This window comes from Trachemys scripta, chromosome 5, assembly GCF_013100865.1.
Source record: "Trachemys scripta elegans isolate TJP31775 chromosome 5, CAS_Tse_1.0, whole genome shotgun sequence".
Classification (NCBI taxonomy): domain Eukaryota; kingdom Metazoa; phylum Chordata; order Testudines; family Emydidae; genus Trachemys; species Trachemys scripta.
Window position 1 is genome coordinate 57,936,843 of NC_048302.1, and position 24,468 is coordinate 57,961,310.

At 40.0% G+C, this 24,468-nt stretch overlaps 1 protein-coding gene and 1 non-coding gene across 4 annotated transcripts; both read right to left on the reverse strand.

Annotated features, from left to right (window-relative positions):
* Window positions 1-66: 66 nt before the first annotated feature.
* TMEM154 (transmembrane protein 154) lies at window positions 67-23,956 on the reverse strand. Of its 3 annotated transcripts, none has more exons than XM_034771535.1 (6): window positions 23,846-23,956; window positions 11,594-11,920; window positions 8,726-8,753; window positions 7,026-7,111; window positions 5,365-5,425; window positions 67-148 (listed from the first exon to the last, which is right to left on the reverse strand). In XM_034771535.1, exons 1-6 carry the CDS (start codon window positions 23,889-23,891, stop codon window positions 133-135), a joined length of 564 nt encoding a protein of 187 aa, XP_034627426.1. In that variant the 5' UTR covers window positions 23,892-23,956; the 3' UTR covers window positions 67-132. The 3 variants fall into 3 exon arrangements, 2 of the variants coding, with proteins under 2 accessions (XP_034627426.1, XP_034627425.1); XM_034771534.1 differs by lacking the exon at window positions 23,846-23,956 and adding an exon at window positions 19,015-19,213; XR_004645844.1 differs by lacking the exons at window positions 67-148; window positions 23,846-23,956 and adding an exon at window positions 19,015-19,219 and having other exon boundaries at window positions 6,044-7,111.
* LOC117878630 lies at window positions 21,613-21,720 on the reverse strand. Its single transcript, XR_004646033.1, has one exon. It is a non-coding gene; the product is annotated as a U6 spliceosomal RNA (small nuclear RNA).
* Window positions 23,957-24,468: the final 512 nt, after the last annotated feature.

Sequence of the window (24,468 nt, forward strand, 5' to 3'; positions counted from 1 at the left end):
ACAACAAAAGCATTTGCTTCTCTCGCTGTTTGAGACGAATTAAATTTACATCCAGTTCATCTAGTATCTGTGGGATAGGACTACGAGCCTTGTGCACAGCTTCCCTTTAACCAGTTCAGTGCTGTTTGGACTTCATGATTCGCAGTCACTGTATATGTATTAAAGAGAGAAACAACTTGTGTCACTATAATTTTCCAATGAAGTTTAGCTCATTATAGTTTTCCAATGAAGTTTACTCAGTGGTAGTGGTGGGACAGTGTATTGTAATGATGATCTTGTGGACTGAAAATAAACACAGGTTATAGATTCCATAAAATGAACATGTTTGTGTTACCAAGCAGTGTGAGCGGGGCTGGTTTGATTTCTCTCTCCTGTTTCCAGGCAAACCCTGACAAATCATATTTCCCCCGACACACTCACCCAGGGCCGGCTCCAGGCACCAGCTTAACAAGCAGGTGCTTGGGGCGGCCAGGGGAGAGGGGCAGCACCTGCGGTAATTCGGGGGCGGCAGGTCCCTCACTCCCTCTAGGAGCGAAGGACCTGCCGCTGAACTGCCGCCGCCGATCACAGCTTTTTTTTTTTGGTTGGGGCGGCAGAAATGCTGGAGCCAGCCCTGCACTCACCCCAGCTTCTGCACTATGGGAACCATATGGAATTAATTTTTTAAATCCATTCTTATATAAGCCAAATCGTTTCCTCCCCCGCCCCCACTTTTGTTCCTGTTGTTTCCACCTAAACAATTTACTCTCAGGTATTTTTCCAATAACCTGTTTTGTTTATGGTAACACAAAAAGATCTTTCTGTTACTTAGGATATGTCTACACTGCAAATGAAGTTGTGATTGCAGCATGGCTAGACCATACCTGTGCTAACTTGGATTCTAGCTAGCATGGGTAACAGCAGTATTGAAGGCGTAGTGGTGCAGAATTCAGCATAGGCTAGCAGCTCCCAAGTGTACTGTAATTTCCTGCCTTGTGTGCTGAAATCTATAACCTTAATGCTGGATTAACAGGATTTTTTTTAAATTTAATAATAGCTGTTTTACTTCATTTATTTGACTTTAATAACACACTTCCTCAAATGAGCTGTTAAAATAGTTCTATGTATTTTTCTTTCCTCTGTTCATGTGACCCAGGAGGCATTGTCAGCAAAACATTTCTGTTTGGTAAGATTCAATAATAGAGCTGGGTGGGGAACCAGATTTTTTCCTTTTCTTTCTTTTTTTTGTGGGGGGGGGGGTGAGAATTCCACGATTTTGATTTCTACTCCAAAATGGAACACAACCAGGGCCGGCTCAGACTTTTTTGCCGCCCCAAGTGGTGAAGGGGGGGAAAAAAAACGCGATCGGCGGCACTTCGGCGGCAGCTCAACCGCGCCACTTCATTCCTCGGCGGTAATTTGGCAACAGGTCCTTCGCTCCAAGAGGGACTGAGGGACTTGCCGCCGAAGACCTGGACGTGCCGCCCCTTCCCATTGGCCGCCCCAAGCACCTGCTTCATTCGCTGGTGCCTGGAGCCGGCCCTGATCACAATCAAAACATTTAGAAATTTCCCACAAATGAAAACTCTGAAAAAATGTAGTTTTGGGAGAATCTAAGAACTTAGTTCTGATTTCGACATTTTATATTTTAAAGTGTTTTTAATATAAAAACAATGAATTTTGTTTGAAAAAATTCTTTCAAAATGAAAAATTGAAATGGTTTGTTCCAAAAATGTTGAAATGGCTTTTTCAGCATGATCAAAAATGCTTCATTTAATTTTTTTCAAAACAAAATGTAGTTGAAATCACCGCATTTTTCAAAACATTTGGACTTTGATGAAAGTGGAATTTTCCTAAAACAACAAAAACCCTGACAAAAAAGATCACCATTTCTGTTCAAGAAGGTATTTAAAAATTGGCTAAGATTCCTTGCATTGTAGAATTATTTAACATTAAATTAAAAAAAAAAGTTACATAATTAAAAAAAAATCTGCCTAAATGAGCCTGTCTTCCTGAATTTGGAACTAAATTTAAAAGAATCAGTCATAACACTTTGCATTTCAACAATACCCCTCAACTGGGCATCAGGGTGTTTTACAAATATTAAAAAAACCTCAGATCATAATTAAGGAATGCTTTAATGAAAGTGCCTAACTTCCTGTTGACTTCAATGGGATGTAAGTACATGCTTATATGTGCTTAAGTGCTTTCCTGAATAGGGATGTTTTCCTGACTTAGGACCTAAGTCATAACAACACTGTGAAGTAGCAATATCCCCATTTTATAGATGGGGAAACGGAGGCAATGAGTGGCTCAAAGACAGCTTGCCCAAAATCACAGAGGAAATCTGGGGCCTAGTCAGGAAAGAACCCAACTCTCCTGACATGAAATGGGATTTGTCTACACTGCCCCACAGTTTGGACTAGAAGGGTGTGCATAAGAGTCCGCATCGAAGTGCTGTGCTGTAACTTCCCCATGTAGATTTGTGGCAATGAACTAAAACATTCCTCGTATAGTCCTTGTCAGAATTAGGAACATTTTAGTTTGTGCTTGCAGCATCACATGGGGGAGTTACAGTGCAGCACTGTGGCGAGCACTGTATTCACACTCTCCCCAGGCTGAACTGTGGGGCAGGGTAGACATAGCCTCAGATTCTAGTTTTTTTAGCTACAAGACCATCCTAATTTGATATTTTATTACCATAGTTCTAATCAAATTGGTAGGTCAAGCTGACACTTTTGAAAATGAACTCTTAAGAAAATGCCAATAGTAGTAATTCAATAGCTATGTAATTTCGGAGAACAAAATTAATACTAAGGAATGTTATGCCTTAAAAATGGCTTTTGCAGCAACACTTCTAGTATTGGTATTAGCAGGTGTTTAAGAAATTCTTGATCTTATTCTACTTCTTAATTCAAGTCTGGGCAAGCAAAGACCTTGATAAATCTAACTTTTGGAGAAAGGGTGTGTAGTTATCTTTACAATCCATGGCTTCTCAGTTCTGCTCCCTCCTTCTTTATCTGTCATCATGATGGGCTCGTACACAGGAAGGAACAGAGAAACAGGAGGGCTATTACATGCTTTTTCACAGTCTGATTGCTGGTGGTTGCATCTTGGACCCAGAATCTAAACTTTCACTTTTTAAAAGAGTAATTTCTCTTGTCTTTATAGTTGTAAAGGAAACTTCTTCAAATGCAAACAGAGGCAGTGGTATCTGCATGAGTCTGCAGACATCCTGGAACAACAGCTTTGAGAGAAATGTGAACTGCCTGAGTCAGCTCTGAAGCGAATGATGATGTATTGTCAATACAACTATTTCACTCATCAAGGCATGAAAGAAAGAGATCATCATATTAGAAAGATCTACATTCTCTACTATAAATGGCTTCTCATTTGGTGGATGGAGGGTAAACTGCAACTCTTTCCCCCACCCCCATCTGATCCCTGAGTGTGACCTGCTCATGGATCTGATCCTTTCCTTCTTATGACCCATCTCACACCATCTAAGCTTTTCTATTTTCTTCTCTTGAAAATATTTTTCAGAGACCAGATCACTTCCCGTCTCCACTGTCAATTTTCATCTTTTCATGCAGGATCGGATATATGAATTGAATGTGGAAGTAGAGTGCAGCAGAAACAAAGCTTAACCCTACAAGGTTCTATATATTATTTTAACTAAAGTTTATGGAAGCCCATTAGGGATGGGGTCTTACATGATCCTAAACAAGAATGGGTTTGGAACACAATCTTGGTGGGAGGTTTGATTGTAACTTCCTCAGCTGGGGAGGCAGGATCACACAGAAACACTACATTGGTGTGCATTTCAAGTCACCATGTAAACATTAACCAAACCACTTCTTCCTCTCTCCATATAACACACCATTTGCTCACGAGGCATGTGACTAATACAATTTATACCCACAAGCTTTTAAAAATGCCCTTTGAGACTAGTTGCTTGCACCCACATTATGATGAAGTAACCTTATTTTAGCTCATCATCTGCCATGATAATCTCCCTGGAATAGAGCTCTGGGAGAAGAAATCTCCAGGAGAATCTCTCCCTTCCTCCATTCCCTCCACACACACACCCCCGCCTCAGCATCTTGTTTGCAAGCATGGAATTTGCTTCCCCACCAAAGAGTTCTTGGGCTCCACCCCAAAGCTTCTGGATCCCCAGGAATCTGTGGAGGCTGAGAACACCCGTGAGGAGGCCTTGTGTGGCCTCATGGGCCCCAGTAGCCTTTCCCCAGCCGGTTTCTTGGCAACTCTTTTCTACTGGAACCACCCCATGGCATTTGGAACTACTGACATGGCATCTATGCGGAACTGTTTGTGCCTGTGTCATTGTTCATCATTATATATCTTAGAGAGATTAATTACTTCACTTACCACTAAAATGCAGCCACCTCTATGGTGGGAATGCAGGAACATGACAAGAAGTGAAGAATAGGAGCAATTGAAGCCAATAGGAGCAAATTGAAGAATAGGAGCAATTTTAGGTAGGCAGAACTGAATGGTCAGTTTTATTCAGGATACCAGAGTTCATGCCCTTACCCTTGTGAAAAATGCCAAGAAAAGTTTATTGTCTACCAAGTTATCATGATTTTCATTTTAAAATCTAATCTGAATGAAAGCAGCACAGTGTTTCCCTCCTCCCCTTAATTCCATGTAGGAGATTAACTCAATATTGACTTTGAGGGGAGAGTCTCACCTCCTGAAGCAACAAAACCATTTTTACTGCACTGCTGGCTTTCTTTTAAGGTCTGTCAAGCTATTGATCTGGCAGGTTTGACCCTACTTGGCTTGTGAGATTGGAAAAACTCAGAGCCCAGTATAGTATACTTGCTGCAGACAAATTAGTTATGTATTATCATCTCATAATAACTGATCTTAGTAACTAAATGCAATATATTATAATTGTTTACACAAGCCAAAAAGTGTGAGTCATTCTCAGTCAAGTAGAGCCACCTAGTGGTAAAAGATTAGACTAAATTTTCTTTTTCTTACGCTGACTGACCTTTCTTTTTGACAGCTCACAAACAACGGATTTTTCAACATGCTCATATTAACACCTTGGGAAATGGCAATTAAAATTTGATCAACTAACAAAATTCTGTTTGCTCCATCTCTCTCTGGCTGGCTGTCTCTCTCACACATAGGCTTTTGACTGTAGGGTTTTCTGCGGATGCAAAGCTACAAGTAGACACTTTTTTTAAGGTAAAAGAACATTGAGGCATTTGTCTGAAGAGAAATCAAAGTCCATAATAAATAATTAAATAAATCAACGTTAGAAGTAGACAAAGAAGAAAAACAGTAGGTCACATTTTCAAATTACTAATGTTGATAATGTTTCTTTGAGTAATACAATGGTAGAATTAAAAGTACCTTGTGAAGACATTTGATTCCTTTTCTTCTTCTTTTACAGTAGGTAAACATTCACCATCAGCTAAGAAGAGAAAAGATAACCACACTGTTACCTTTGGTAATTCTTTCAGACATTTCAAAATTGTGTTCACTTTCAGAGTAGTGACTGCAAACCAGAAAACTCCAGGGTACAAGTATAGTTCTTTTTATCTGTAATATTTGCACATTTATATGTTTTGTTTAATATAATTATCAGCTATTTTAAAGTGTCCTACCCTTGTGACTGTAGTGGAAGACCTAGTAACCTTTATGATATTTATTTCAGTTGTTTGTGTGTATATGTATGTATACACATAGAAAGTGCTTTTCCTCGTTCACATGCATCTTTGCAATAAACTCAGACTACAAGGGCTATTTATTAGCTATTCACAGTACAACTGTTTACAATCACATCTGTTATTTCACAAGATTAGTACAGCCAGCAGTTTGGGGTATTTTTGTATGTGGTGCTGCTGCTGAAGAAATACATGAAATGTTTGCTGACTTAAAAAAATTGTTAACATCTTTTTACAATAAATATTTCCCCATCTACTGTATTTAAAGCCATTGACATAGTATTGTTATTATTTAATGTTTATATTGTGGTAGTGTCTACAGACTAACAAGGTGAAAGGACCATCCTGTTAAACACTGTACAAACCTACAGGAAATGATAGGTGTCTACCAAAAGAGCTTACCATCTGAAAGACAAGATATAATAAGAGGATGAAGCAAACAAGCATTTTGGGGCCTGGGTCAAGGGATGGGCAACAAAAATATTAGAATATGTGCAATTCTTAGCCAGTCTGGAGCAGTAATCACAATGTGCCATCTGTGTAGCTGAAATCAGGTTGCAGTTAACTCTGTGCATTAAGGAAGAGATGAGTTTTGAGAACTGACTTGAAGGCGGCGTTTGAGAATTTTGACTGGGAGCTCTTCTCATGCACCAGGGACAGCCTGGGAGAAAGCACAGAGGTGCTTCAGGGAGAAGTGGATCACTGAGAAATTAATGGTGGAGGCTCACAGCTTGATAAGCAGTATTTCTGACAGATAAGGTGAATCTAAATGGTGAAGGGCATAAAAGGCAAAAAGAAGGAGCTTGTGTTTGATGCAGTAGAGGATAAGGAGCCAGTGGAAGGGATGCAAAGGGAGGTGATGTAGTCATAGTGATGAGCCAGGAAGATGATCCTGGCAGCAGTGTAATAAGTAAATAGTGCTATGGGCTATGAGTAAACAGTGATTTCTCTTAGAATGGCACAATATGCAGCACACTAGTGCAGTCACACTGAATACTGAGAGAGCCAGATCTTTTAAAGAGACAATTATGTACCCCTAAAAAGCAATTTTTATTTAAAAATATAAATACAGTATACGTGTTTAATAAAAGCTTCTACTGAAAACTGAAACCTTTATGGTACTATATCTATAGTATCCCATCATTTGATAAAAATAAGCATCCACCCAGCCTAAAATACTCCTGATATTTGCTTGTGCAACTATTCTAGTATTGTAGGCTTAAGATCAGGACTAAAAATGTTTTAGGAAAAGTAGCAACACAAATATAAAATAGCTCTGTGGTATTTTTTCTATTCATGGGGCTACCTCAGACACAGAGAGAGAAATGATTGGAGGGTTACCAGTACCATTTTTGTTCATGCTATTCATCCATTTATCGAGCTCTTCCATTTCTATTTCCATAACAGAGGGTGTGTCTTCTTCAAAAATAGGACTTGATCCAGGAAACAAAAGATGGGTTAGACAACGTGTTTCACTCAAATAGACATGTAACATAGCAGCATTATATCAATCTTGTATAATTCTGGGCCGTAATTGTGGGACACCAATGCTGTTCTAGTGAGTTTACTTTTTGAAGATGTGTCAGTTCAACAAGTAAGAAACAAATACCCATTTATTCCATTTGTGGGCCATGATTATCTTAACTACACACTGTAGATAGAAAATTAGAAAATAAAGGGTCTGATTCCACCCCATTGAAATCCATGGTGAAACTCCCATTGCTTCAATGGTAGCAAGATAGAGCCCTAAGTTAGAAATGCTATTTCAACCAGGAGGTTGGTTTCAGCAATGACCTAAAAAGAAAAGGTCATAACTGTACTAACTACATGTTACTGATTTTACTCTTTCCTTTACTGATCATTTTTAGAAACAGCCTCATGGTTGAAAGACTATTGCTAACTTTATTTTGTATTTTTAACGTGAATTAAAGCAGTGGTTCAGGGTCGGGATCCTGTTTTAATGGGGTCATCAGGGCTGGCTCAGACTTGCTGGGGCCTGGGGCTGAAGCTCGAGAGCTTCAGCCCTGGACAGCAGGGCTGAAGTTACACCTTGCCAACCTGAGACTGAAGCCCTTGGCCTTCTGCTTTGCCCCCCCACCCAGGGCAGCGGAGCTCAGGCGGATATAGGCTTCGGTCCCCACTCCTGAGGTTGTGTAGTAATTTTTGTTGTCAGGAGGGGGTCGTGGGGCAATGAAATTTGAGAACCCCTGAATTAAAGGGAATCTCTCCCCCCCTAAATCCATTTTAATAATTTTCAGCACTTACCATGAGGAAGGATCTCAGTAAAATAAATAAAAAGGTAACAACTATCAAATGGTTGAGAACTATTCTGCAGCCTGCTTGTTTTTATTGGACATGGGTTGTTCAGGTCACACAAGCTCCAGAGAATCTTTACATGCCATGTAATAATGAGCAAGCAAATTTGAAAAATAATTGAACATGACATAAAGCTTATTCTGGGCAGATAGAATTTATGGACAGAGCCAGGAAGCCTGTCCCTGTTACCCAAAGTATAGTTGTATCCTGTGATATCCACATTTAGAGTGAGAGAACCGATGGTGGCTTGTGCCCAAAACTAGTGGTGGGGCTGTAGACAGCAGGCTGGATCAAAGGCCTTATGGCACCTATGTCATACTCCACCTGTGTGGCTGAAATAATCCCAACAGAAGCCTGTATTCCCTGCTCGGTGCCATCTCCCTCTGCTACCTGCAGTCTATATTCTGAAGGATCAGAAGTCCCACAGTGACAGCCAGATGTACTATAATCACCAGAGGAGCCTGCAAATGTTAACAGGAGGTAATGCACCCTACAATATATCAACCACAAAATACAACAGTGGTAATTATTTGATGGGACTTGGGGTCCTTTAGCCTCCTCTAGGGTTAATGAATGAGAAAGGGTAAGAGTGTTGAAAGTACAAAATATAGACTCCTCAAGACGTGCAGGACATACAATAAGTTTAAAACCACAACAATAAGGCCCTAAAAATTAACATGGTCTACTTTAGGAAACAAGCTAGAACAATAAGCAATATCTATAAATGTTACCTTTTGACATTTTCACTTCCCAGTTCATCTGAAATAAAATAAGTTAAAAAGTTGAATGTATAGTTAACTTGTCTTTAACTAACTCTCCATTTTCTCTTAATGTGATATCCCAAATAGCTGGGAAAATTCTGCAGTAGGTTTATTTTAAACACGGAACAGTTTTCATATATAACTGGTTATCCTTTAGATTAAAACTAAAATTTACGTTTTCTTCCATTAACCACGTAGTCTGTAGTTTACGTAGGTGCTGATTGCTTTTAATCAGTCGTTTTCTCTAATGTACTAAAAGAAGCTGACCACCAGCCACTCTTGCTGGTTATTAATATACATGAAATGATGGGCGGGGAGGAGCACCAGATACAGGGGAGGACACGTGATCTCCCCACGTGACTCCCACCAGCCCAGGGCCCCCATGCTCTCCCCGTCCCCTCCCCACTGCACGTTACTGGGAGGGCGGGGGGACTCTATCCTCCTGCTGCGCCAACTCCCCCCTGGCATGTTTGGCTGCTCTCTCTAGCAGACAGGCCCTGGAGCCACTCCCAGATGTTGCCCAGCAGCTGTCTGGTAGAGAACTTGGCTGTGGCGGCAGCGGGCTGCTTCCCGCCTGGGCTTGGCTTCCAGGACAGCAGCTGACTGAGTCGGAGCCCCCCCACCCACCTCCCCCGCATGCTCTGTGCACAGCAGTAGCTAGCTATGAGAGAGCCTGGCTGGGGAGGGGGCAACGGCAGTCCGCTGTTTGCCCAAGCTCGACTTCTGGGGACAGGAGCCGACTGTGAGCATACCAGAGGGGTGGGAAGGTTCCGGCTTGCTGGGCCACTGTCCCCAGAAGCTGCACCTGGGTGGGGGCAGCCAGTTGCTGCCGCAGCCAGGCACTCTCCCAGTCAGCCACTGCACTGCACTGGGCAGCATCCCAGGCAGTGTGGCTGAACGAGTCTCTGGCCCCACCTCTCCCCACCCAAGCCAGCTGCTGGAGGGACACTTGACCCATGCCCCTCCCATGAGTCACCTTGCCCTGTTTGGCTTGAACAGAAATCAGTAACTGAGGTAAACCTAAGATATCAATCAGTGCAGTGGGAGTTAACATTCAGAATGTGAACAGGAGACTGCAAACACAGAGTTCCTAACAGATTCCAGGAAGGAAAGTGACATCCTGAAAAAGTAACAACTGGTATAAAAATTGGTGTATTGCAAGCTTTGAGACAGATCATGTGTAGTGTACCTATTTATGAATGAAGATCATAGGAGCTGGTTTCCACATTGGAGGAAAAGGTAAAGAAGCTTGAATGGTAGCTGAAATCTCAGAGTGCTAAATTACAGAGACCAAAGGGAACAATTGTCAGGGAAGCTGGATGAGACGCCACACGAGAGATGGAAAATGAAAAAGGACTGAGGGTAGGATGAGATATTAAGGAATACTAGAAACTGTAGGAAGAACAGAAGGGATATGTGCATATACAGATAGATATAAATACCAGAGAGAGAGAGAGAGAGAGAGAGAGAGAGCGAGTGCAAGCAAGCAGTCAGATGGTGTGGCATAGCAGGCCATTATACAGATAACTCATCTCTTCTGTACGGGCCTAAAATGCTTTAGGAGTCCCAGCATGTAATAAAAAGAATGAAGGGCTGGGTGTAATATCCACATTGTACAATTATTTTATGGTTTAAATCAGCTCATTTTAAATTCAGCCCAGCCAGAAGACACCAAAGCCTCCAACCCACTCCAGCGCATCCACCTTTTCTCTCTGTTTGCCAATGAGTCATGTCAGGAGCAGTGGATTGGCTGAGTCGAATGTCTACAAGGCTAAGACACCCAATGGATTGCTTCCAAGCAAAAGGAAAAAGTGAGCAGGAACCCAGAATTGTGCATTAGCAATCTTTAAGATCAAATTTCCAGTGGGCTCTGAAAATGTACCCATATAGTTACATGAACATCCCCAACACATATGAACAACCAGGCAGAAGCTTCATTACCCATTTGGTGTGTATCAGTGATGTACCTAATACTAATGCAGGGGCATTTTCAGAGGCACACTGAAAGTTTGGCCCTAAGTATCTATTTATGGTTTAATATTTGTAGGCTGACATACTTTTAGCAGCACAAAATATTCCAAAATATATCAGTACACCACCTTCAAAAGTTCCTACATCACTCTATATCTTTAAGGCCCTTCCTTTGTTCAGTTCCTATTGTTTCACACAGCGGAGTTATTGAGGTAGGGTGTATGTACCTTCCTGAAATTGCATCATCTTATTGCAGAATATAGTTACTCTGATCACATTATTCTTAAGCAGTTTACTTTGATCTGAACAAGTGGTTTCATAACAGCAATCGCACTACAGGGTCTCTGTGAAAGCTTCCCTTGAAGTGCTAAGATAAATTCCCTCTTATGAAGATTTTGCTTTTATTTTCAGTTAGTTTCTCCCCGTCAGTAATGAAAGAAGTAAATTGTTCATTAGAGAATTACCCTCAACAGTGAATTAGTAAGCATAAGAACAGAACAAGAAAAAAACATGCATGGTCAAATAGTTATCTCTTTGCCCTGAAATGTTACCAGAGGGCTGAGATGGCAGAGGATCTTATTATAGCCCATAGCTGTCATAGATGTGAGAGATAAGCAGAGGGTGCTAAGAAGCAGAACTAGACCAATTTACATGGGGTACACTGTACATACTGTGCTAAGAGTTAGTGAGGAAAACAAAACTCTAGAGTTTCATAATACATTCCATTTCTGCATATGAAAATTCAAGTATCGCTAAATAGAGAAATACATCATAAACATTGCATTCCATTTCCTGAAATCCTTTCCTGTTCATGTTCAATATTTTCTACCAAGATCCTTCTAAAACTTGAGAAGTCCTAAAATTTACCTTGCTTAGACTTTTTCCTTGTATGACGTATCACAAAGAAAATGATCAGCAGAATTAGTAGGACTAGTATCACCACAGGAATGCCAAACATTAAGGCAGGCTGTACATCTGCCATTTCTGGGGTGTTGTCATTATTCATATCATTTAACCCAGTACTTGCATTATTTCCTGTTTCAACATTTATCTCAATCTCTGTTGGTTTGATGGCAGGTTTCAGATCATGGTCACCTGCAGTTGTAAAATATTCTGCAGATGTCTCTGGTCTAGGTGTTACTTTGATATTCAATGCTGGTGAACCATCTCCTGAAGCTTCTTCATTTGCAGTGCCTGCCAAATATAGGTAAACATCTTAAGTTTTTCACTTTTTAATTGGATAATCAAAATAGATAGTGAGTCAAAGCATATGGCTTTAAAATTTCTTCTTCATTTCTCCTGTACCCATCCTGGTTTGTTTGTTTTTTTTAAACCACACTTGAATGTCTGCAGACTGACTGACCACAGTGATGGGCGTTTCATACATAACCACATTACCCTTGCCAATTTGTCAAGAAAACATATAATACAGACAAAATTCTGCTAGCTTGCTCTTCTTATAAACAGTAACATGTGTAACCCCATTCCCAGACAACCACATCCACCCGCTTGCTCTTGCGCAATATAAATTCTCTCACACACCACACAACCCCACCACACTGGCAGCCATTCCTCTTTTCTCCTGATTGAGTCCTAAACTCATCCTCCACCTACTCAATCAGCTTGGCTCACCCCGTTATCTCTGACTCATCAAATCTCTCCTCTGCCCTCCATAAAATTCACCATTTTCTCTGTTTCTCCATTGTTTTCTCCCCAGAGTCTCTCAACTGGCTTGGGGCAGGGAGAGGGAGGAGAAGGGGGCCGGAATAGGTCTGGCCCAGGAGAAGGCAAAGCCCATAGAAACTGCTGACTTTCACTCATCCTCCCCGTGGACTCTGCACTGGAAGAGCCAAGAACATGGAGAATTTAGTAGACACAACTGCAGTTCCTCCATCTCCACCTACTATGAGGCAGTGAGTAGAGCTCCTCCTACAGCCAGGCAGTATAGCACAAGTAGCAGCTAACAAGTTGGCTACCCTCATTTCAAATGTAATTGGGGTGGAGTTTTTTGTTTGTTTGTTCAAGTAAATGGGACTACAGTTGATAACATCGATCACTGTGATATGGGAAAACTTTCTGCCTGCGTTGGGTGAGCAGGATTATTCAAAGCTGCCTCAGATAGATTTTATTAACCGTTGTGGTGTTTAACACTCGAACAACTACAACAAGTTGTGGGCCCTATTGTGAGGCAAAACCTCCTGTTGATGTCAATGGAAGCTTTTGCCTGAGTGAAGGGTGCAGGAATGAGTCCTTTGTACATTTCCATGTATCAAGTCTTAAATAACTCTCAGCCTAAAATGAGCTGAAGTTGTGACTGCTCAGTGTTGTCTGCTATTTTAGATAGTGCCCTGTGTTCTGTGGCTTTCATTGTACTGAATATATGAGGGTAAGACTGTCTGGCTGTTTTAATAACATATTGGATCTGATTCTGTGATGTGCCAAACATCTTCCTACAAGGTGCTGATCCTCCTCAGCTTCCATTTAAGTAAATGAGAGCTAAAGATTCTCAGCCCCATGCTGGAGGCACTCAGGACCTTCACTGGACTGGGACCAATAGTATTTTACACGTGAATTGCTTTGTAAGCACATAAATCCTCATCCATCCTGTGAGAGGAGCAATTATATCAATTATACAAACGAGGAAATAAAGGGAGACAAGTGAAGTGGGTTGCCCAGGGGACACATAGTGAGTCAGTGAGAAAACCGGAATTAGAACTCGAGATCCCTATCTCATGCTTAATCCACTGGACCACATTGCTTCTCCTTACTGCTAGATCTTTGGAAGGAGATAAGTGTCTCTTGAGGCTGTATCCTAGGGAACAAGATTTCAAATTATTAAAATAATCTGAGTTTATTGCATTAAGTTATTGTAGTGATGATTTATCTATCTAGGTATTTATGCCATACTCATCATCTGAGTGCCTGGTCCTTTTATCCTTTACTAAAAATTATCATCAAAAAATGTTTAATATTAAAAATAGATCATCAGACTACTTCATTCAAAACATAGCAACAACTTTTAACTGATCTCCTTCAAAGCATTTTACAAAACATTAATTAGTAAAACTTAACTTCTTTATTTACTATTTCCCATCTTCATTCAACAACAAAACAGAATCTCTGCCTCTTTGGTAGGTAATACCCTTCATGTGACCTCTTACATGTATCCTCTTATTTTTGCATGCATTGATAACCCATTATATTCTTGGTTCTGCTTAAACCCTATCAAGAGGATCCACTGGCACAGGAGTTACTGTACTGCACTTCTATTCCTTGCAACCTGGTTCTTCCAGATTCTTCTTCCCAGAAATTGTTTCTAGTCACCACCAGTGTTTGCAGCAATTCCATTTGACAGTTAACATCATCATCTAGTCATGATGGGCCAACGCACCAGTATAGACATGTGTGTTGCAGACGCCTGCATGGCTAACCATAATACTGACATAACAGATAAACCAACTCAGTGTCACAGAACCATTTATCCACATTTGCTTAATTATCCCTCCTCTTGTCATTCTTCTCTTGAAATCTGTCAGCTTCCTCTGCTTAACATACTGATAGCAACAAGCCCACTGCTAAAAATAGTACAAATGGGAAGGCGGGGGGAATAGTTTAGGTTTCTGTTATTTCCAGAGCAAATACTTTATAAAAGCTTTTCAAACGTCTGAAGCATGATGTACACTTGAAAGCAAGAACAAATAGTAACATCTCATTAACCACAATCCTAAACTTTCAGCTGGAATATATTTTTCATTTGATGTTCCAGAGAGACTGTTCCAATGTCTCTTCTGTTCTTTATTTGCCATGTTCAAGCTATAAAGCAGATTTCAGATCACTTGTCTCTCTATTAAATAAAATTCCCCTTTCCAGTCTCCAGCCAAAGATAATTTCAGATAACAGAGGGTGACCTTGTTAACGTGTATATTTGTTCACTTCCCATAATTCCAAAGACAAAACAGCATCTAGCCCCACTTTCTTTTTCCTAAGTGATTTAATTTGGGAGAATTAAATACATCCTTCAGCAGTTCAGTAGCCAGTTATACAATGCTGCTTCCAGCATGTTGTTGTTACCTCCTGTGTTTTAACTGCTGCATTTAGAAATTATGTTTTAACTGCCGCCAGGATTTAAAGCATGACTGAGGTCTCAAGTGATAGATGATGACTGTGATGACCTCACTGGTCATCATCATACAGTCACTGCATAGTGTAGCATAGCTCCACCCAGTGGAAGGAGGAGTTACAGATCAGAGTTGAAATGCACTGATGGCACTAAGCATGGGAGCTATCACAGAACATGCCTTCATTTTTGGGGACTCAAACGAGTGCTTTTAGTCCCTTTCTTTGGGACAGATTCTGACAGCCTCACTCTCAGCGAGTAGCACCTTAATCCACAAATAGTAATGTGACGCCTCACAGAATACGATATTACAGAGCATGAGTAAGAGTATCAGGATTGGACCCTTTATAATTGATTAAGATTCAACAGCCGCTCAAAAGTTGCTTTAAATTTCACAATAGGGCTTTTATCACAACTGGTTGGGCTCGCGAATGAATTAAGTTGTTCATTCAAATTTTGAAAAGGAGAAGCAGTATCGTTTGCAGACATGTACACTACAGCATACAGTCTTGCTTAGCATCTTCTCCTCTTTAAAGCAGCTGGTGAGAAACTGGTGAATCTTGCTTGTCTCTTTCTCTTGACTGGCCGTACAGACTAAACCACATTTCTCTACACAACAAAAGCAAGAATGATATTTTTGTTGCCACATCTGAACACAATGCTTGCTGCATTTCCTGCTCTGAGTGGTTTGCCTTCTTGACGAAGTAGGCAGGTAAACAAGATTTCTCTTTTTAATTTGAAGGGGAGGACAAAACAAAAACCATGCAGACAGCTTCCTCTTTCTAAAGAATATAAATACATCCTATTATAAAATTGCCAGAGCAGACCTAGATTGTTCTGATAAAACAAGTCCCGGGAGGGGAATGTTTTAAAATTACATCTTTGTACCTAAGCACAAAATAAAAGGAAAAAAAAAAGATTTCAATTGATGGAATAATCAGGTTTTTTCTTTTAAAGGGAATTTTGGTTTCTCCAAACTTTGCTATAAAATACAAATAGTCCATGTGAAAAAATACTCAATTTAAGGCTAAAAAAACAGAGTTAAAATACTATATCTACTGAAAAAAACATTTGTGCAAACTGGAGAGCCCCATAACTGTGTTTGTTAATACACCCTATACTCATAACATTCTTTTAAAAATTTCTCCAGGTGGCATTATTTATGGAGTACAGGCAGGATTTTTGTTTTCCATTGGACTTTTTAATTAACAAACACAGTGGAAAGGGGTGGGGGGCCCTTCAGTTTGCCCAAGTGTTTCTTTCTACATAATAACTTTTCTCTACATCATTTCAACTCTCTTTTATCGGATTTCATGTAACTGTTGATCTAGGGAGTGTTGCTCCTTGAAATGGGCAAGGCTTGCCCAGGTAACATGTTGAAACATGCCTCAGATATGATATGTAGGAATCCTTAAAACAACTGAAGACCAGCTTGATTAATAGATATGCTGTCCTAGAGGGGTAAAACAGCCACATGTTTGTGGGGGTAAATCAATAGAAAAAATCCTGTAGAAAATGGGTGTTTACAAAAAGTCTTGTCCAGATAGGTGTGAACCAGGAGGGAAATATACTTAAGTTTATTTCTAGATGATGGAACAACTTCATCCCTGGTATAGCCAGCTTAACTGACATTTCTACTGCCCGTCCTGCAAATTCAGACCAGCATCTAGGAGTCAAGCTGGGATCATTCATCATCAACAGTAATAAAGGTTCTGCAGACCAAATTATGCACTTAGTTACACCTGTTTAACCTTTCAGTTTTGCCTCAATGTCATCTTGTGCAATTCCATTGCATTCACGAATTTGTGATGTGAATCTTCTCACCTCAAGAGGACCTCTGTGTTTAAGACCAAATGAGCTGAAGCTTTTATCATACCAGCAATCATAAGATACCTTCACGAACACTGCACAGGGGTCACTGACTAGAATTTGATATACAATTTAACTGATGTGTAAGAAGGATTCTCTTTCTCTGAGATAGCTCGCTAGTGCAGGAGTAAACAGCAGTAACAACTTGTTTGTGAATCAAATGGGAATATCTGGCTAAATACACACACAGAGTTAATCGGTTGAGTAAAAAGGTACCATTTTTACATGGCCACTTTTCAGAGACTTGCACTTTGATGTATCTTTAAAAAGAGATGATGCAGCAATGTAGCAGTTGCTGCACCAGGCCAGACAGAAGGATCCTAGCAAACCCTCATTTCTTGCTTTATCACTTTGCTAGAAAATTTAACATGCACATTTTTGGTCTCAAAATATGTTAGAGGGAGACAGCTTCATAGTGACTAAAAAGAAATCTGATTTTACTTCCATTTTTAGCAATTATACTAAGCTTCCTCATAGATTTTAAAAAAGTTTTTATGTCTACAAACACTGATGTGGGTTCAGATCCATTTTTAAATTCATTATTATTATGAGGAGGAAAAGAGGTCAAGAACAAGAATCCCCCAGTGGTCCTAGCTATGTATGTGACTTCACCTAAGAGATCTTTTCAGCAAACTATAGGGTGTCTGTAAATGCTGTTCGTACAATCTACAGCACATTTGGCTCTTGAACTGAGAAGTCCTCTTGAATTATGGCTAAAGTGATAATAGCATGGGCACACAACACAAATTCTATCACCTCTTAGCTCTTGACATCCTCTGCATGAAGCACTATTGAATACTATTATCTGGCTGAACAAGGTTCTTGTGGCATAGCTCAGTAAGTAAGGAAGCCTTTTCTGTAACTTCCTAAATGTTCATTCAACATAGTACAAAGAGACATGGAACACTCCAGGGAATACCAGCACAGCTTTTACAACCTTGATCTACATTATAAAGCTGGCTGTGGTAAGGGGATTGGTTACAATACAGTTTTCCCCAGAGATAGTTACAGCTTTGTCTTCTTTTAGCTGTAATTCAACTTGTGGGATTTTGACTTTGTAAGACTCTAATATAGTTTGGAAATGTTATTTATAACATAATCCTATCCACACTGCAAGACCTAATTGTGCTTTCACCATCTTTAAGGCCTACTATGTTGTAAATGGTTCCCAAACACATAGGTGAGGCCTTAGAGAGACCACCTGAGAGCTCTAGTCCTTCATTATTACTAGACCAAATTTAGAAAGAGACTTCTTGTTCTGCATAATTTCCCTGATAATTATGGACAGGGATTTTTTTCTAATAACTTGGGTTATAATCGTCCTTAGCATGGTTGTGACACAATTTTTATTCCATCTACACAGGCAAGACCAAGCTATGTTATAATTCAGTCATGGCACTTGTGTGTATAGACATTACCCTTAACCACGGTAAGGTTTGTAGTATAGACAGGGACTATTGCCCAGACTTACAGCATGGCTATAATCGTTTTTTTTTTTTAATCCATTTTCACCATGGTCATTAAAGCCATAATTAAAGTGGGATAGCAATAACAGAGTGACTATCCTTTCTCCCCATTTTGTGCAGAACTGTTACTTGATACAGCAATTTGAGGGCAGCTAATAATACCACTGTATATTAAAGGATTTCAACAGTGGTTTGTTTCACACCCAAAGGCACATAAGTAAAACAATTTGTAAGTTTTCTTTAAAACAGCTACCAACATTGTTCAGTTACTGCCTCTATTTCTTGTGCAAAATACAAATGAAACAATTGTACACGTAATAGTTTAATGATTTTTTTGTTCAAAGTTTAACTACTCAAGCCTGCAATACATAATATTTTTAAACAGTATGAACCATCCCTAGATTATTATTTTGCTTAACAAAAGTTGTCCGTTATGGCTGTTTGAATGTACTGTAATCAGAGTACATTTTTTTGGTCCATTAAATGCCGTTATGAAGGACATAACTTTTACAGGCAAAATACACCAAATGATGGAAATCATAACAGAAAATAATGATGGATGTTAACCAAACCCCTGTATCTAAAAACACCTGAGATTTAAGGATGTTTGGATCCAAATGTTGCCGGTGAAGCTGATCTCTATTAAACACACACACACACAGAGATGCAAGTAGCAAAGTTAAATAAAGCTAAAACAAACAGTGCAAGTTTTCATAAACCTCCTACGTGAGATCAGGTTTTCAGGGTGTTACCCTGTAACAGAGTTCTATCGCTGTAGGCATAAAACATGTCTGCATAGTTCTACTTCAGAATGTGAAAGACACTTTATTACTTACCATATCTGGGAGATCCTGCCGTGAGAAACAGGACAAAAAACAGCATGAAGTTTTGTTTCTGTATGATACATTTTTTGTGATTAGGCATGATTCTCAATTTTAGTTTCTCCCTGTTTTACAGGAACAAGTACGTTTCCTGTTTCCTGCTCATGTGTATGTGAGTTAAATTTCTTAAGATGTGCTGTATTTGATTGCTTTTAGGAAGTGATGTAATTCAGTTTGGGCCTGTCAAACAAGCAAGGATTGCAAAAGAGGAGAAAAAAATTTGCTCTTCAAGCTCTGATTCAACTGAATCACCTATGTAATTGGCCATTCTCAAGACCTATGCCTATAGCATAGTGACTGTTCTTTTATATTCAATGTCATGGTGATGAACATGGTATAAACACCTAGATAGTTAGGCCCCTAGCACAAAATAAGATGATTCTGTATCTGTATGGAGGACTCCACATTTCTCACTGTTGGTGTGCTACATAGAGGAATGTAGGGTCAGATTTTCAGAAAAGTCCATGGACTTCTGCCCCCAAACTCTGATGCACAAGCACAGGTAGTGGGACATGCAGAAGTACCCTATACACTTTTGAAAAACCAGATTCTAAATGCTTTAAACCATTGCTAAAAGAGCAGGATGAGTGGTTGCCCATGGCAGCAGTTAGCTAAGCATTTTAGTCCATTTTTAACCAGGAAAGGGGGAAGACTAAACTCACCATGCAGATTCAGCTTACCTGGAAAGTGCTTGAATACTATGGCACTGATGGCTCAAGACAACCTTAAGAAAGACAGGCAGACATTTGACAGTTTACCTTGGACAGCAAAATCCCTGAAGGCAGTCCAGGTCAAGAATGTCGGAGAACAATGCTTCAAAATGTAAGGTAATTTCTCCTGCCTGGATTTGGTTTGAACATCAGCAAAGATGGCTAATTGTGAGAATGCCTATAACTAAATATGGTGAAGGTGGAGGTGCAAGTGATTCCTGAGCAACAGTGCCACTCTTTCCCTACCAGAACAGCCATACAAGAAATATATTTGGAAGCAGAAACCGAATAGGACACACATTTTACAGGACGCTTCTGAAGCAAGGAAGGTAGTAACTGAGTAGCAGTTTCTTCAGCTCCCTCTACTTCCCCAACAATAGGAGGCTCTCACTACCTTCCTCTCACAATCATGAGGGATCTGCTATCCACCTCCCCTTCCTATGTGAGGCTCCACTGTCCCTTCTCTATTCCCCAAGCAAATGTAACTTTGGCTGCTAGAGCTCACACCATCTGCCCCTTTAGAATGATGTGTCCACCGCATCATTTCTGCTAGTTACAGTTCCTTTGTGGTTTTTTGTCACTTGCCTCACTATAGACAATACACAAAGGGTGACAACACTATTTCACTTATTGCATGTCTTTAAAACTGGTTATAGTGAGTGGAGGGATATGTTTATTTGGGAAAAAAGATGCATCCTCTCTTTTATAATTCCAGTGATGGGCCTAATCTGGGCTCAAGCCACAAAGTTTGTATTTTGATCACAAATCTCCCCAGATTAGATAGTGTTTGGATCCACAATTTTGTTTTTCCTTATTGTAGGGATAAGAGATAGTCCTAGATTTAAAAACCATCCTTCCCTGAGTCTAGGATTGTCTGGATCCAGGATTTGTATTCTGGATCAACTTGAATGTAAATCACATTAAATTACTTGCATAGCATTCTTCAGCAGTAAACCAGGTGAGCAGGAGGGAGAAAGGTGCGCACCCAGCCGTCAGCGTAGCAACTTCACTGTACTGCAAAGTTAATCTGAGTCAAAGTTTGGTGGCTGACAAATAATTAGTAAGCACATAACAGTGAGCCATGCATTCTGATTGGGGGAAGCCTGGAAGGAGACTAATCTTTTGCTCTGCTGTTGCAGCTATTAATTTTTCTTAACACATTCCTGCTTTTATAGATCACCAGTCATGGTTTATCAGCTATTAAGTCTGAGAAATAGGTCAGTGCTTCATTTAGTGACCAGATCGTTAATGGATTTACAATGCTTATATAAATCTGTTAACTAACAATTGAGCCAGTTGTTTATTATTGGTTATGTAGATTTGTGCACTTTACACAACAGTGAAAAATGAAAAGCAAAATTAAAAGGAAACTGTGCAACTTGAGGAATGAAGGAGGGGCTTTCAGTTACAAAAGTAATTTAAAATTAATTAAAATATTTTGAGGATCCTGTTTAAGCCTCTAACCTATGACTTCCTCAGGACTCAGGGTTGTTTAACACCATGTCATCTAACCCTATGCTGAGAATAGCCTTCGTTGTTTCCAAATAACCAGCCATGCTAATGCTGACCTACCATAGACAGATCTTGTGAGGTGTTATTTGTTAATGTTTGCATAGGGCTTTGGCATTTTCCAATGAAAGGAGATATAGAAGTGCAAATTAATAACAGTATTTAATTTATAGTTATATAATAATTACTAGAGATGACCATAATAATTTTGGTTGGGTCATATCCTGCTCCGCACTGCACAGATGTGCTAGGTATGGAAGAAAGCAGCATGGCATAAGTCTGTTCCTATTTACATAGTGTATCATTGTTCCAAGAGGCATGGCCAGGCCTACAACTAGCTAATGTGCTGCTTTTTTTCCTCCGTGTCATCCTTGCGCCGAGGCCATGCTAATCTTCTCTGTATCGTTCCAATGTTAGTATATGTGCTGCCGATACTGAGGACATCAGTGGCTGCTAGCAGTATGACAATGCTCCTTCTCCTAGTTATACCTGGAAATGCTTCACCCCCAACCCATTGTATCTTGTGCTAACCAATTTCAGGCCAGATATGCAGCTGGCACCACTCCCCTCCCCCAGCACAGCCACAATTGTTAAAGCCAGGATTTCACCCTATATAAGAGATGAGCCTACATTTCCCAATTGCTCCGAGATTCTATAGCTGTATCCACATTGCTAAAATTGAGACCAACTGGTACATCTCTCCACTGGTGGTAGAAACAACGGAGGCTATTCTCAGCACAGGGTTAGATGACATGGTGTTAAACAACCCTGAGTCCTGTCTAAACCACAGCCTCCACTGGAAATGAATTACACACCCAATTTTTCCAAATGCAGGGAGGACCATTTGTTAGGGCAGGTATTCTGCTGTTAGATTTACAGATAATACCGTCTAAAGCCTGAAAAGCCTTAGCTCATTTGGTCTGACAAATTGAATTTTGCAGGACAATTCCCTATGTTTTCAATAATGTCTTGTCTTATCTGCTTTATATAGCTCCAGGGAAAGGGCTTCGAGCACTTGCAGTCTATTCTAAGGACTAATTACTTGAAGAATGCTTTTATTTTTGTCCAATCTAAACTTTTTAGTTTTCAGCAATTGTTTCTTGTCATAACTTCTTATATCATTGTCCTCTTTCTTCAATTATATTATTTCCTTGATGACATTTAGCTATTCTCCCCCCCCCACGCATTCTCATTCTTCACCCCCTTCCCAGCTCATTGTTTTCTACATCCCTAGACCTGTATGGGTAGCAGAACATTTCCACTTGTTATCTCTTCCTCTGTCTGCTTGGCCCTTTTGCCCCATTGTAGCCCCAAATCAGTTACTCATCTCTAACTAACACATGCACATTTGCTATTTCTGATCCTTATAATTGTCCTTAGTTCATTATTTATGAATATATTTCTGATACAGTGCAATTTCCCTTCTTTTTCCCATTCCCAATCCTCCTTATATATACACACACTACAGCAGGGGTAGGCAACCTATGGCACGCGTGCCGAAGGCGGCACGCAAGCTGATTTTCAGTGGCACTCACACTGCCCGGGCCCTGGCCACAGGTCTGGGGGGCTCTGCATTTTAATTTAATTTTAAATGAAGCTTCTTAAACATTTTAAAAACCTTATTTACTTTACATGCAACAATAGTTTATTATAGACTTATAGAAAGAGACCTTCTAAAAACGTTAAATGTATTACTGGCACGCGAAACCTTAAATTAGAGTGAATAAATGAAGACTCGGCACACCACTTCTGAAAGGTTGCTGACCCCTGCACTATAGCCTCTCACTAGAATTCCAGTTATCTATTTTAAACCATTTTAGACAAATATTCAGTTAGTGACCCACTTCCCAAAACCACCACCAATTGTTATGTATCCAATTAATGGATTTGTATGGCAAATTAAAGTTCAGGAAATTTGACCTGGTGCTACACAACAGTTTGATTTCAGAAACTAGAACAATATAAAAATCAACATGGCACACATTAAATGGATTAAAAACTGGCTGACTGATGTAATTTTATGGGGGAGGGAGATCATCACAGAGTGGGTGTGTTTCTAGTGGGGTTCCACAGAGATTAGTTCTTGGCCCAACAATATTTAACATTTTTATCAGTGACTGGGAAGAGACCATCAAATCATAACAGATACAGTTTGCGGATGACACAAAGATTAGAGGGAGAGGCAAATAATGAAGAGGACAGGTTACTGATACAGAATGATCTGGATTGCTTGGGAATCTTGGGGCAAGCAAACAATATGAGTTTTAATATGGCTAAATGTGCACATACACATATAGGAACAAAGAATTCAGGCCATTCTTACCAGATGGGGGACTCTATCCTGGGAGGCATTGATTCCGAAAAAGACTTGGGGGTCATAGTGGATAATCAGTTCATCCTCATGAGAACTGTGATTTAACCCCCTCCAAAACACTTCCAGTATGCCCCATCTACTGTACCAAAACACATCTAACCCAAACTCTTCAATCTTCCTCTTTAGCTTGGTTCTTGTCAGCTTGCACTATAATGAAGAAAATAAAACAGGTACTGGCAATCTCACAACTAACCTGTACAAAGAGTTTGAGAGCTGAGGTAGGAGCAGTCACAGATCATAATTACAACAGCAGCAGACTATATGTAGTCTCCGAAATCTTGGTATAGTCAATGGCACCAGTAGTACTTGTTTGGAAGAGAAAAAGATCTTATCACAGGTTTACAATGAGAAAAATAAAAGTTCCTTGTTTATCTTGTGTGTATGTGGTTCAGCTAAATCTGTCTGTGCATGATCAGGCAATGTCTGCCACCTGGTTTCATAGATTTTAAGGCCATAGGGGACCACTACTATGATCACCTAGTTAGAATACTGAATAATACAACTTTTTATTCAGACATTTTATTTTCTCACCGAGACTACAGGATATTGTCAGAGTGACATTTCCAGAAATATAAACTAACATGTGTCAGCACTTTGCTGAACCGGGACTCCAGTTTTTTAAATCTTGACCAAGGTCTCCAATAGAGAGAGAATACAGTGTGTATGATCCCTCCATGGGAGGCTGCATTTGAACACAACTGCTTCTGAAGCTTGGGGGTGGAGGAAGATAGTGGGGGAAATTCTATTCTTCAAGTCAAGGTGCAATAGACAGAAATCAAGGTATAGCAAATGCAACTTACATAAAATTGCAATACA

Excerpts from the sequence above, each read along its gene's own strand:
- TMEM154 (XM_034771534.1), bottom strand. The coding sequence starts at position 19,102 with ATGCCTAATCACAAAAAATGTATCATACAGAAACAAAACTTCATGCTG. Across the intron at positions 8,754-11,593 it reads AAGGAAAAAGTCTAAGCAAG|ATGAACTGGGAAGTGAAAAT; the intron begins GTAAATTTTAGG and ends ATTTTATTTCAG. Across the intron at positions 5,426-7,025 it reads GAATAGCATGAACAAAAATG|CTGATGGTGAATGTTTACCT; the intron begins GTACTGGTAACC and ends TTCTCTTCTTAG.